Consider the following 15,478-nt stretch of genomic DNA (forward strand, 5'->3'; position numbering starts at 1 on the left):
GGAGTTTCCACTAAGTTGGTAAAGCCTGGTAAAGAGCTCAGCAGTCCTTTACTTCTAAAGATTAAATTGCTTCTTCAGGATTTTCATATTGATGTCCTATCTTTAGGACAGGTCATCGATATAAGATCAATGGGGGTCCAACTCCCAGAACCCCTGCCAAACAGTTGGGGAGATCCAGTGAGCATCACTGCCTCCCTGCAGCTTACCCATCACAGTGCTGCCCATTGGATAGCTGCTGTGCTTGGCATCGCTGCTCAGCCCTATACACTCGAATGGGACGGAGCTGCGCCATGGCCATGACACATGGCCTAGGAAGAAAGTGCCCATGGAGCACTCCGGCCTCTTTATACAGTTGATCAATGGGGGTGGTGGGAGTAGGACCCCTGAAAATCTGATATTGATTACCTATCCTGAGGATAGACGATCAATATAAAAATTCTGGAGAACCCCTTTAATGTGGTTACTTTTTTGCTGGTCCTCCATCAATAATTTAGTAATGTCATATGCTGGAGTCTTCAGTCATTATAAGTATAATACTCCTTTAAACGGAAATTGTCACCAGCAACCTCCCATCAAGTCGTTTGTATAGACACACAGCTGTGGTTTGCCTGATTAAAATTTTATTTTGTCAATCCAAGGCAGCGTTCCCAAGTTATGATATCTTTTCTTAATAGAAGGCCTTTGGGGCAAATAAGATGCCACCATTGCTCTTGCTGCAGCCAAGCTCCACTCATTTCTGCGCCCAGTTCCTCCCTGGCTGCTTTGATTGACAGGGCCAGGCAGTAGCAAAGCAGCGAGGATGGTCTGGCCACAGAAATGAGCACGGTCGAAATACAGTGCATTAAGAAAATCTTAAGGCCCTTTCACTTTTTTCACATTTTATTATGTTGCGGCCTTGTGCTAAAATAAAAAAGTTTTCCAATGATTTTTCACTTTCACACCACCAGGCAGGGCCCCCTACCCGGTGTGAACCATATCAACACACACATAGCTATATATATATATATATAGGGGAAAGGTAAAAGCAGCACACTGTATCAAGCGAGTGCAAATCCGGCAAAGACCAGCAACCAAGGTCCAAAATTATATTTGAAGAAAAGCACGGTACCACACCAACGTAGCACATAAAACTGTGATTTATTCAACTGCTTGTTGCAGTCTTTCTCAAGCCATGAGAAAGGCTGCAACAAGCAGTTGAAACGTTGCTGACACTGGGTTGAATGAATCACAGTTTTATGTGCTACATTGTAGTGCTACCGTGCTTTTCTTTACACATATATATATATATATATATATATATAAAGGTAGCTGAGGGTCAGCAAACACCTTCTACTTCCGCTGTGCACGTGGTCACCAGTACAACAGCCCAGTTGCCTACTGCATATTCTGGAAGTTGAGTTGGAGACAACAGAGAGGGGCAGGCAGCTCAAAGCACTGATATCAGGAGCCACATGATTAGAGGAGGCCCATAAAGAGTAAGGTGTGCAGTTATCTGACTTCGCTCCTCAAACCCCATGCTTTTGTTAGCATAGTGCTGCAGCTCACTACAGAGCTGCTCACTTAGTGATTTTATGAATTGTGTATGATACTGGGACCGTGCATTGTGTAATGTGGGCATTTTGGGTGACGACGATTTTGGGCCTGGGGCGGCTGCCCCAAATGTCCCTATTATAATCCACCATTGAGCTGAAGCACTTCTGGCAATGATTACAGCTTCCAGTCTTCTTGGGTATCATTCCACAAGATTTTACATCTGAATCTGGTGATTTTCTGCCATTCTTCTGTGCAGATCCTCTCTAGTTCTGTCAGGTTGGATGGGGACCATCAGTAGACAGCCATTCTCAGGTCTCCCCAGAGATTGGGTTCAAGTCAGGACTCTGGCTGGATCACTCAAAGACATTCACAGAGTTGTCTCTTAGCCACTCCTGTTGTCTTTGTTGTGTGCGTAGGGTCATAGTCCTGTCGGAAGGTGAACCTTTGGTCAAGTCTGAGGTCCAGAGCACTTTGGATCAGGTTTTCATCAAAAATTAAGGCCATAAAGCTCAATATTGGTTTTCTCAGACCAGAGAATATTGTTTCTCACAGTCTGAGAGTCCTTTAGGTTCTTTTTTTTGTTTTTTACTGAGAAAATTATTCTTTCTGGTCACTTTGCCAGAAAGCCCATGTTGGTGGAATTCTGCAGTGATGATTGACCTTGTGGAATATTCTCCATTCTGCACACAGGATCTTTAGAGTTCAGCCAGAATTACCATTGGGTTCATGGTCACCTCTTTTACCAGGGCCGTTTCCCTCCAATTACTTAGTTGACTAGGACCAGTTCGATGAAGAGTCCTGCTTTTTCCAAATTTCTTCCATTCAAGAATTAGGAAGGACACTGTGCTCTTGAGAACTTTCAGTGATGCATAATTGTTCTGTACCATTTTCCAGAGAAAATTTAAGATTCCAAACAATAATTTCTCTGAGATATACAGGCAGTTCTTTCCCTCTCATGGCTTGTTTTTCCTCTTATATGCAGTCAGCTGTGACACCTTATATAGACAGGGCTATTTCTTTCCAAATCATGTCCAGTCCTGAATTTACCACAGGTGTACTGTGTAGAAACATCTCAAAGATTATCAATAAAAATAAGAGTCCCCCATGGCTAAGTTTCAATTGTCATGGCAGAGGATCTGAATACTCATATACAGGTGAAAATTTAGTTTTTCCTTTAAAAAAAAAAAATATTTTTATTTTAGCACAATAGTGAAAGAGTTAATGCTTCTGAAGACTTTGCAAATGCACTGTATTCCAAAGAGGATGATAGCATCTGAAATTCTTATGAAAATTCTTCTTTGTTTATGTCATCCCTCAAAACACTACAGCAATGTTTCAACCCCTAGGGGTCTTTGTCAAGCATACAAAATCCATGTGTTACAGTATGTATGAGCAACAATGGTCAATTAGTCAGCCAATCATGTGTAAAGATCCCCTTCATCTCCTGACATCACTTCCATGTAACAAATACCTGTATAACATACATAGGTGAGTGAACCCAGATAAAATCATTACTCAACCCATTAATGTGAAAAACTAGACTATATTACCCATTACCCTACACCGGGCAGTATGTGCGTGCATTATAGAATTGCAATCATCACATTTCAATGGTGCCTGTTCGGCATTGTGTAGTAATCAACCCACAGGCGTCCTCTTCACTCTATTATGATGCAAAGCGTAAATCACTCAGTGTTGTAATAAATGATTCTTAAACCCCTGCAGAATTGCTTATAATACATTTCACATGTACTCCTGTGTCAGCTGTCAACACACCTATGATACAGATTGCACATAGCAACTTCCCTAATCATATAGATGATAGGCAACAGGGAGCCATATCTATAACAAAGACACTCAATACGTATAGGATCACAAGATCATCCCTGTAAGAAAAAAAACGGAATGGTGTGTATACAAATCAGCAGATTCCATATGGAACTATAACTATGTATGTTATATATAGGATCTTCACAAATGATTTTCCGGCTAATTATCTATTGTTGCCTATATATACTCTGTATGTACATGGATTTTTTATGCTTGACAGAGACTCCTAGGGGTCGAAATGTTGCTGCTTTGTTTTGGATGATGTCATAAATAAAGAAGAATTTTCATGAGAATTTTGGATACTGTCATCTTCTTTGGTTTATTCACACTTTGCAGTCATGTGGGTTTTATTCCGTGATTTATCATATGTGAATAACTCTTGCTTTTCAAGAGCGGACACTCGAAGCAGATACTGTGGTCTGAGGTGGACTAAGAACAAACAAAATCATGCACTGATTCCGTCTGACCAGGACCAGATCTATGTAATAAGTGTTCATAGGTTTGTTTCACTGTAGCTCTTCTCTTTCTGTGGCAGCATGGACGATGTGGTATCCCAGAAGCCCTTATAGAGCGATATGCTGAAGACTTATGTCAACTGGTAAAAGATGTAGCAACGTCCATGGACGAAATCCGTGTCAGACATCTGAGAAAACAACATCGCATGGCGGTAAATTTCTTTAATTTTACTTTCCAAAAAATATAGTTCCGGAAAAAGTATATTGTTTTTGCTACAATCCATAAACAATAACTGAGATTTTTCAGATGTGTCTGTAGTCCTCCAACTCCTTGGGTACATGAAAAATGAATTCACATGCAGCAGATTTGTTGCAAAAACTTCTGGGACCATCTCAGAAATCCATATCCATGCTGCAAAAACCCAACTGAAATGGAAGGAATTGATTTTCAGTTACAGAAATGTCTGCAAAAAATCGGCCAAATCTGTGAATATAGCCTAAATGTATATAAAACGATATATATGCCATATTTTTCTCCCCATAAGACTCACTTTTCCCTCCCCTAAAATGGTGGGAAAACGCTAGTGCGTCTTATGGGGTGAATACAGGGCAAAGACATATAAAATGTACGGCACATTGATTATACTCTATACATCGCAGGCTGCGCAGCATAGGAACAGCAGCCTGTGATGTACCAAAAATCCAAGTTACCTGAAGAGGGATAGCCCGGCGGCTGCAGGGGTGCTCGTTGATGGGGATAAGAGGCTGGGGCTGATGAGAGGCTGCTGGGAGATGATGAGAGGCTGCTGGGGGATGATGAGAGGCTGCTGTGAGCTAATGATAAGAGGTATAGGGGCTGATGATAAGAGGCATGGGACTGATCTGAGGTCTGAATGGGGGTCTCATTTATATTGGGGCTCTTATATGAGGTCTGATTGGGGGTCATACACTTTGGGGTCTGAGCTGAGATCTGATTGGGGTCTGATCTGAGGTTTTATTGGTGTCTTATTAACATTGGGGGGTCTGATTGAGGCTGTCAGCTGAGGTCTGATTAATAATGGGGGTCTGATTGCTGGTCTGACCTTAGGTATAATGAAAAATATATTTTTCTTATTGTCCGCCTCTAAAACGTAGGTGTGTCTTATAGGCCTGTGCGTCTTATAGGGTGAAAAATTCAGTACTTTTTCCCCTCAAAGTGAGAGAAAAATGTCAGTGCATCTTATGGGGCGAATGCAATGAGAGCTTACATTATGGAGGTGCTCATAAGTAGAGGAGGAGCTGGAAATGGTGAATGCAGCGCTCCCTGGCTCTGTATTCACCACTTCCTGGTCTCCCTCAGACGCTCGCTGTGTTGTTTCTGCGCAAAATAATGAAAATCATTTTATTTAGAGGTAACAGCCACATCCTGGCTGGTAGAAAGACAACTATTTTCTGGTAACCTATGAAGTACTATGGTTTCACTGGTGGTACCTAGAAGAAGTACATTTAATGTCCTACTTACTTTAGTCTTAATTTCAACAATCAAGTAGGATTTCAAAATAGTAATGTAGAGTGACAACTAGAAGGGCAGCCATATTATGTTTACGGCTTAGTAGAGATGAGTAGAACATTTGCTTTTTTGCATTTATGCTTCTTTAGCTATGAATAAATCATAAGTTGTAAGGATGTAATTTTTGTATATATTGTTTTAGATACCAAGTGGAGGACTCACAGAGATTTGCAGGAAGCCCATTTCTCCTGGACATATTTCATCGGTTTCTGACTGGCTTATTTCCATTGGTCTACCTATGTATACCCAGCCTCTCATGGAAGCCGGCTTCACCACATTAAGTAAAGTGCCTGCCCTCTCACAGACTCACTTACAAGGAGCTGGAATAAAGGAGGAGAGACATATAAATAAACTTCTTGGGGCAGCGAGACTTATAAAATCTGTAACAGTGGAAGCAGTTTAAAGTGTGGACCTAGAGCATCTGGAGACCTTATACATCTAGCAACTTGTGCACAACAAGCTGACGAATGTAGGTTCCAAAGAATGGTTTCAGACCTGCCATGTTCAACTGAAAAAGACAATTCATACACGATAGACCTTCAAAGCAAGTGAACATGATGTGGGGTAACTCAAATGTGCATTAATGGTTGGGAATACCAGACCCTCGACACTTGGGATAAAGAAAGGTGCTGTGTGGTATTTGCCGTTATTTCCGTGGCATCGGGCACAAGAACATTTCCTACAGTAGGCCAAAGTATTCCAATGAACAATTGTTGAACATTTATATTAAGTAATATAATCCAGCTTTTTTCCTAGTAATGGGAAAGGAGTCTTCTTCTGTGGCTAACCTGTAATAACACATTTATTTTGCCTTAAATACATTTTCAAGTAATTTTGTGTCATTTTATCAGTCATTGTCCATGTAAATGTAAAAAAAAAATATCCTGTTATAGTTATCTTTCCTAAAAAGGAATATTCATTGGTGACATGCAGCCAAAACATAAAATAGTCATATATACTGGTAAATCAGAACTTAGGGGGTCACTTATTAAACTGTAAAGTAGAACTGGCTTAGTTGCCCATAGCAACCAATTAGATTCCACCTTTCATTAAGGACAGCTCCTTTGGAAAATTAAAGGAGGAATCTGATCAGTTGCTATGGGCAACTAAGTCACTTTTTGCCTATTTTAAATAAATTTGATAAATGACCCCCTTAGTGTTCAAACAATATATAGACATTTTCTGTTCTGGGTAGAAATGCACTTGAAGACATATGGAAAAATATATTTAATTGCTGCACGAAGTTAGTGTTTCAGATGACACTGCCCCCCCCCCTTTCTTCCCCCTTCAAAAGAAAAAAAAATCTAAATCACAAAAATATGCAGTAGTGTTAAAAAGGAAAAGAGAAGAATTGGAAATCTATTTTATGAGAATTGAGACATCCCACTAAAGTAATACTGAAAATAATAATAATCTTTATTTATATGGCACCACATATTCCACAATGTAGAGGGTTCATCCTATCCTGTGCCCTTGAACATAAAAAATCTCACTAACATGTCCAAGGTCACACTACTGCTACGTTCCCAGCCACTTCCTGTCCCTGCAGGACCAGGAAGCGGCTTAGTCTTGTGACCACTGCAGACAATCACAAGCCTCAGCAGTCACATCAGCTTGAACACTACATCACATTTTTGGTTGGACAACCTACTTAAAGCTCCTGGGATTCAATGCTAAATCAGTAACAGGTTCTGTACCTACCATGTAGCATTTGTAATGGCGTTTTCTCAAGTGGTGGTGGGGCCATGAAGTGAAACTTCCCATAGCTTTGTTATACTATTTAGCAGGCATTTGCAGATTAGCACTAATTTTTATCCTACTAAATGTGTACTGTAACTGGACATTATGGCTACATTGTAGAAAAACTGGATGCCACAAAATATTTCTATTGACCAAGTGATGTTCCTACCATTACATTAGCATTATTTGGGCTCTTGCATATGAGCATCATCATATGAATTACAGTTAATGAATACCTTAAATGAAATGCATTTTTAAATGTTTTAAATGCACTTTATTTATTAAAGGCACAGATTTACCTGTGTTTTGAAGCAGCAGCCTTATTTATAATGATTCATTGTAACTTTTATATTCAAAATGCTTGTTCGCGGGACACAGATCATTGCCTGCACTGAGTGCATAAAAAATATGGTTCCAATTTAAACAAAGCTTCATCTATGAACAATCCAACCTAGTGCACAGACATGTGAAGGGACAACCATATGGTAAGCTCATGTGGTAGACTTGTGGTAGATAATGCCTCCTCAGCAGAAGCCTTTGATGCCCAGGTATATGAGCCCTACAATAATGAAAATGTGAACATTTTAACTATAGGGTTTCAGCCCTTCACAATCTCGAAATGGTTAGTGTGAATATCACAGTATCAAATTATAAACAGTTTGAGGAGTAAATATATTTTTTTTTTGGGGGGGGGGGTTGTGGCAGTTCCATAAAGTAACATTCCATAAAGGTTTGTGCTGCTATTATCCCTTTGGGGTGATTTCACTCAAAGAGTTTCTTTTGGAAAAATGCCATAGCAGTTTTTGATGCAGGTTTTTCAGCCAAAGCCAGACATTTATATTTTCCATTCAATTTAAATGTATTTTTGACTTTTGCTTAAAAAATTGCAGTGACGTTTTTCAAAAAAACACTCTGGCCCAGATTTACTAATTGGATAGATTGCATAGGCTTAGACAGGCTGTCTAGACCTGCACCGGATTTATCACAGTGGCTCAGGCTGCATGATAAATGTGGTGCAGAGATAGACTAGATTTTTATGCTAGAATTGTGCCCCTTTCCTATGGAGTTCTGCCCCCTTTTCCGCTAAACCCTGACCCTTGTCGAGGATGCCAGAAAATGTGTAGAAACCCTAAATGCGCCAAATTGCTCCAGGGTTTAGACAGATTTTTGGCACAGGCACATTAGAAAATCTGAGCCTCCGTGTGAAACCACCCTTAATGGGGTTGTCTCTCTGTAGGGAAAATGTAGTATTATTTGGTAGCTATTCGGATGAATGGCCACCCAATACAATTCAATACAATGATGTCTCGAGTCTGCTAGAATGGTTGGTACAGAAAAGCTCTCCATTCTGGCTCATAATGGGTTCCAAACACAGATGCCCCTCTATGATGTCTATATGCCCTAATATAGCCTATAAATAGGGGTTGTCTTATACCCATTTAAGGGAAATGACCAAACAAAAGTGAGTTCTGAAAGTGAGAATACCGACCAGCAGTATATGTAGATTATTTACCTCTATGTATTCTATTAGACCAGTTTAGCTGATAGATAGCAATCAACTGAAAGCTACCTGAGTAATCTTTTTAAGTTTTTTCAGTCTTAAAGTTATTACACACAATATAATTATGTACAATGCCATGTGTCTAAGAGATGATATTAGTCTTATATCTTGGAAGCCACTGCCACACACAAGGCATTTTAGTTTCTGTGTTTAAGGCCTTATGCACATGACCACATTTTCGGTCCACATCTGATCCACATTTTTTGCAGATCGGATGCTGACCCATTCATTTAAGGAGCTGCAAAAGATACGGACAACACACTGTGTGCTGTCCGCCTCAATATATTTCCATTCTGCAGCCCCGCTAAAAAAATAAATAAAAATAGAACATGTCCTATTCTTTTCTGTTTTGTGGACAAGAATAGGAATCGGGACCTGCAGAAGGGAAAAAATGTGGGATGCACATGGCCGGCATCCGTGTTTTGTGGATCCGCTATTTGTAGATGGCCGAGCAGATATGGTTGTATGTATATGGCCTTATGCTTATTTCTACTTTTTTTCTGGAAGGTAAGTTCCCATATATTTTCAGTTATATATTACTCAGTTTGATTCAACAGGTTAACCTCTGTTCACATTACCATCATAGCTTCCATTATGAATGAGACATATACGAGTCATCTGTTGTGAACAAAATAAACAATAATCATGTTTCAATTATACGTTGAAGAAATCAATATAACTTAAAACATACATTGATACATCAACAGATACATCAGTCCATGAGAAAAGCTATTGTACAAGTCATGTACACAGATTTGAACGTATGAGAAATACTGTTTATTTCAGGAAAGAGGATACACTTTATTCTATTAGGCCTCCTGCTGCCCGTTGCCATATTGTGGACCGCATTTACGGATCCGCAATACACAGGCGCCGTTCCGTGGCCATTCTGTATCACTTCAATGGGTCCGGAGATGCGGAACGGAAGCACTGAATGGAAACCCACGGAAGCACTACGGAGTAGTTTTGTCCAGTACTTCCGTCCTGCAAAATTATAGAACATGTCCTATCTTTTTGCGGAACGGGTGAATCATTGACCCATTAAAGTGATTTGGTCCGCGTGTTTGTGCATTGCTGCCCGCATTTTTCAGGCCGCAGCACGGCTACGAGGGCGCACATGTTCTTGTGCAGGAGGCCTTAGTGTTATAGAGAAATCTCCTAGGTAGGTCTTTTTCAGTCAGAGAATCTCATAAACTGTAAATTTATCATAAATGATAATGCAGCAGACTTCACTTTTTCCCATCAAAGAGCAATGAAAGCAGAGCCTTATGTTTTCTGACCAAATTATAATATATCTTTAGGGGCCAATTACAGTGTGCAAAAGCATTACAAATAACATTTATACGGTAGACCATTTCCAGTACTTATATACTGTATATACATATGTCTTCATCTGCAGTATTCTTGAAACTTTACATTAATGTTGAGAACCTAACACTTCTTCCTTGCGGTACATTTATTAAAACTTTTGGTGCAAAGGATAGAGATTGTATTACATCTAGCAGCCTGTCCAGTCTTGACAGTAGACCAGTTCCACTCTGAAAATTATCTTACTGGTTGATCTGGACAGCAGATTTCTAATTTGCGCAAGTTCGTTAAATTCTTCCTCTAGAGAGGAGCATAGTGGCAGAAGATAGTGTTCAGTAGACTCTTGAATTAGTGTGAGTGCAGTTTGCACACCCGTGTGCTAAGAGCTTTGTTACCTGACTTGTATATAATATATAGCTTTTGTTGTGTTCTTCTTTCACTGTAAATTAAAATCTTTACTTATTTTATTAAAATTGCTGCAGTTTATTCAGCCTAAAAATCGCAGTCAATGATTCCATACACTATTCTGTTTCTTACTACTGAATTTCTGGATGTTACTCAATAGTTACATTCACAACACTTTCTAATTCCTGTCTCAATCATAACCTGTATCAGCCGCCAGAAATCAACTTCCAGCTGACAATTCTTCAATGTTCTGTCCGTTAACATCATGTGTATATGCAAAATGTTATTAATATTAAACTTTTAATATCTGCAATTTATTTTAGAAAAAAAAGATTCTTTACTGTACATGCATTTTAGTTGTGATCTATTTACAGAGATTTATTTTATTCCAAATGTATAATTGTATAAATAATATAGCATTTTCAACATATTTTAAGTATTAATACAAAAATCTAATACCTGTTCAGATGACCAATTAACTGTGTAATATTAGAGTGTTGTGAACGATCTTGATGTATAACACAAACCCCAAACCAATTGAATGGGTGTTGGGGGAGGAGGAAAACAGTTTTTAAAGATACTTTGTTGAACACAGACCCTCATAGTAAAGAAAGTATTATTCGGGTTTAAACATTTCCACTATAGCCTTAAAAATAGCCTTACCAAGGACCCGTATTTACGTAGGTCTTTGATATCCCCTGCACCACTACAGAATGCGCTTAATTTGCTATGAGGCACAGGCCCATTACAAATTAGGTACATCCTTCGGCATTCCATGCTCCTAGAATGAAATATTCTCTAGCTAGCTGGAGTAGATTTCACTTTAGATTTATATCAGTAATCTGGTGTAAATGATAGTGAATGTGCCAGGGCAGATGGCCCCAACCATATCACGCCCACTGCTCCCCCTTTTCAGAAAGTGGAAAGGGCCATGAAGAAACGCCACTTGTGGTATCTAAAAAAAAAAAAAAGCAAACCACGGGATTGTAACTTTTTTTACAGCAGTTTCTGGCATAGGGGGTCATAGTAAATGACCCAATTTAAGCTCTTCCATGAGAGGCATTAGCAGGAATTACAAATGTTGTATTGCTCACCGCCATCTCATCAAAACTTGATCTCCCCAAAATGAATTATTACATTTAAAAAGTGAATGTCGTGTTCCATAGTAACTGAGACCGATACTCAGGTGTCTGTGTTAAAGTGACTGTCAAACTGGTATTATACTACAACTACTACCTGCTCATTCAAATTCAAGTATTTTCAGTATTTGATTAAAAAAAAAATCTAAGAATCCAGAATTTACAATTTTATGCTGACCTACTAGGTCTTTAACAGGACAAACATAACCATTCCTTCTAATGGGCATTTTCTTTCAAAGATTATTATTAAAGGGAATGCAGCACTTTTCTCCACTGTCATTGTATGACATAGTGTATACCACCATTAGCAAGGTTACACACAATTTGTATAATAACAATGATGTCTCCGCATATATCCTTTGGAAGATAAAGAATTTTAACAACTAATTATGTTGCACTTTCTGTATATGAAAATCCATATTTAAATAACTTATTTTTCTCCATTTGCTATTCTGAAATTGTAAGTAGCTGTAATATACATGATATCACCATGTCATTTGCAGTTTGCTTACGCCCAAGAACGCTATGTATTGTAAAAATATGAATGTGTAAAGACTATTGTACTCGTCCAACAAAACTATGGTTGACTTTTTTTTCTTTCCTGTGAAACAAATTATGTCTATAATAGTGTCATTCTGTTCATAAGAAAATAAATAAATTGACTTCATGTGATCTCTGTACATTCATGTGTTCTCTGTACATTGCTTACATTTCCATTAATTACAGTCTAGCTGTGGTATCAGGATGACAAAAAGAATAAAATAAAAAGTCATATAAATGGCTGCTTCTACAGGGTACAGTCAATATACTCAAAAATAATGGCCCACCCTATCATCAGTAGGTGAAAAATATAGTTAAATGTGCCAAGTCTACAGACATGGTACCCTCAGATAAGAAACCTGATATATTAGATGCTCTCAAGGTGAATTGGATCAAAACTTTTGGTCAACTACTAGAATTACCACCTATCTCTTAGATATATATATTTGTAAATCATTTTACTAATCTAAATAAAATAAAATGTGATAAACACAGTATTGGTATATCAAATCAATAATCATAAAAGCACTATACAACAAAGTACTAAATGTCCCATGCAATCCAGATTCAGAGGTTAAAATCTCAGATGACCACATTATGGCCCACATGTTTGAATATATTATATCCAGTGCTATAGCAGAGAATAAATAGTGAGTAGTTTGGTTAGTTGGTGGTTTAGAAGTATTTAGAAGATACTTATTATGAAATAGTTGTAGGAGTAATGGATATTTTCCAGCCTGGACTTAGAGGGGATCATTTATAAAGCCCTGCTATCCAGAATTCTGGCTTCAAAAAGCTTATTTGCAAAAGGTTTGGCATTTTTACACCACTCACTTTAGTTTTGAACAGTGGGTGGGTAAGTGGGCCTGTCAAGCTGATTTAAGCCACACTTATCAACTGCAACTTCTTTTTAAAAATCACAAAATTGTTGGAATAGAAAGTGGAGCAACATCTCAATACAGAAGTGTTAAAGTTCCACTAAATTTATCAATCATGCACCAGTTGATTTATTTGGCACACGTTATGGCAAGGGAGACTTAAACAAAACTGAATTTAAAAATTCTCCTTATAATAAATCTCTTCCAGAGTCTTTTGCAATGTTTATTTACCTTTTATAATAGCAACATTCAGTGGTCCCGCTCAGCTGTAACTTACTCTGCAGAACTGCTATATACCTGTGTATGAATCACTTGCTCTGTGTCCCAAGATTGGTGTGCAGAAGCCTGTGATGGTTAGTACTTACCTAGTAGGCTGGCTGAGCCATTTAGTTCCATAGGAGTTAGCACTTGCATGTAGGGTTGTCACAATACCAAAATTTTGATTCAATTTCGATACCATAAAAAAGTATTGCGATACTCGATACCATTCGATACCACGTAAACAAAATAAAACACCCAAAAAGCCGCTCTCATTTTGCATTTTATGGAACGTCCAGCCCATAATAAAACAGTCCTATCCTATTTTTTGGGGGGACAAGGTGACTAAAAAAGTTATGGCGTTCACCGCATAGGAAATATTGTTTAATATTTTATTGGTTTAGACTTTTTGGGACATGGCGATTATGTAATTTATTTTTTTATTGCTTTTATATTTTATATGTAAAATTGGGAAAGGGGTGATTTAAACTTAATATTTTGGTGTTTTTTTTTTACTTTTTATTTATTATTTGATAACTATTAGCCCCCTTAGGGGCTATAACCTGGGATCTTTTAATAGAGCTCTATTAGGGTAAATAGGAGTTTACACTGTCCCTGTGCTTTGTGCACACGGCAACAGGGAGCTTACCATAGCAGCCAAGGCTTCAGTAGTGTCCTGGCTGCCATGGTAACCAATCGGAGCCCCACAATTTCACTACTGGGGCTCCGATTGGAAGCTGCCGCTGCCGCCAATGAGATTACTGAGGAGGGGGACACCCTGTGGCCACTGCCATCAATGATAATATTACTGGGGAAGAGGGGGAGCGCTCTGCACCACCAATGATTATAATTTATAATACTTGGGATGGGGGGCACACTGTGCCACCAATGAAGATAATTAACCTGTTAATACAAATGTAGGATGCGGGTGCAGGCGGTATCACATACCTGGCACCCGCTCTCTATGACAAGGTGCTGCGATTCCCATCAATTAACCCCTCAGGTGCGTCACCTAAGGAGTTAATTGCCGCGGATTGCAGCACCCTGTCAAAGAGGACAGGTGCCGAGCATGTGATATTGCCAGCACCCGCATCCTACATTTGTATTAACAGGTTAATGATCTTCAATAACCTTCTCCACTGTGCTGCTGAGGAGAACATGGTGCGTGCCATATTCTCTAACTGATACTACCTGGCACAGCAGTAGCGTAGCCTAGTATCGGAAAATAGTAAAACCCGGTATCAAACCGATCCGGGTCTAAAACTAACAATTGGGTATTGATAATTCGATACCCATTGCAACCCTACTTGCATGGTACACTGAGCAGCACTGGCTGGGGTCTTTTGTTCCACACTGCTGTAGGCACTTAGATGAAGTTATTAGCCAATAAGAAAGTATATAAACAGTCTCCTGAACATTGAAATGACAACACCAAGAATGAGTTATACGAACCAAGGAAATGGCTGGTGTCACTAAGATCTGCCGATGATCAAATTTTGAAGCACCTAGCTCTGTGTGCAATGTCTCCTGTTCATTGATGTGCCAGTTATCGTCACTTGCCATAGACTGAGTAGAACAGAACTCATGAATTGAGAGATTTGGTTTATCACTCAGGCAGATCACTATCTGCTTAGGCCGAGGTGTCAGCAGTGTTCAACATGGCATGTCCCAGTGTTTGGGAGAACAACAACAAACTGTAATGACGGCAAGAGGTGCACAGAGGTGAACCTTTGCATAGACAGATTGTCTGATTAGAAGAATGGTACATAGGGATCCCTTCTGTCTTGCAAGTTAAAGTGGATGTCACATCCCAAGCCTCCTTGTCATGCTAAGAGAAAAATCTTCCTAAGACCATTAATGCGTGGGGTTGCTTCTCATCTAAGTTAGTGGGCTCACTGACATGTTTTCCTAAGAACACTTCCATGAATAAAGAATGCTATTAAAACGACCACCGACAACAACTTCCTCCAACAACCCAGGAGCAATTTGGTAATGAACAATGCTTTTCAAGCATGATGGAACACCATGTCACAAGGAAAACGTGATAACTAATTGGCTTTGTGAACAAACCATTGCCATTTTGGGTACATAACCAGGAAACTCCCCTGTTCTCAATCCTATTGAGAACCTGTGGTCAATCCTCAAAAAGCAGGTAGACAAACAAAAACACAGCACTAAATTGGCAAGAATGGGTTGCCATTGTTTAGGATATATCCCAGAATCTGATATCCAGCATGTCACAGCGAATTGCAGAAGTCTTGAAAAAGATGGGTCAACACTAG

At 39.1% G+C, this 15,478-nt stretch overlaps 1 protein-coding gene across 7 annotated transcripts in view; it reads left to right on the forward strand.

Annotated features, from left to right (window-relative positions):
- Positions 1 to 12,187, forward strand: part of SASH1 (SAM and SH3 domain containing 1) — a 339,003-nt gene extending 326,816 nt beyond the window's left edge. For all 7 annotated transcript variants that reach the window (XM_044291728.1, XM_044291725.1, XM_044291729.1 and 4 more), the window contains 2 exons: positions 3,899 to 4,030; positions 5,510 to 12,187. In XM_044291728.1, the coding sequence (XP_044147663.1) occupies positions 3,899 to 4,030; positions 5,510 to 5,770 (393 nt within the window). In that variant the 3' untranslated portion in view covers positions 5,771 to 12,187. The remainder of the gene's footprint in view (positions 1 to 3,898; positions 4,031 to 5,509) is intronic.
- The last annotated feature ends 3,291 nt before the right edge of the window (positions 12,188 to 15,478 follow it).

This window comes from Bufo gargarizans, chromosome 4, assembly GCF_014858855.1.
Source record: "Bufo gargarizans isolate SCDJY-AF-19 chromosome 4, ASM1485885v1, whole genome shotgun sequence".
Taxonomy (NCBI): domain Eukaryota; kingdom Metazoa; phylum Chordata; class Amphibia; order Anura; family Bufonidae; genus Bufo; species Bufo gargarizans.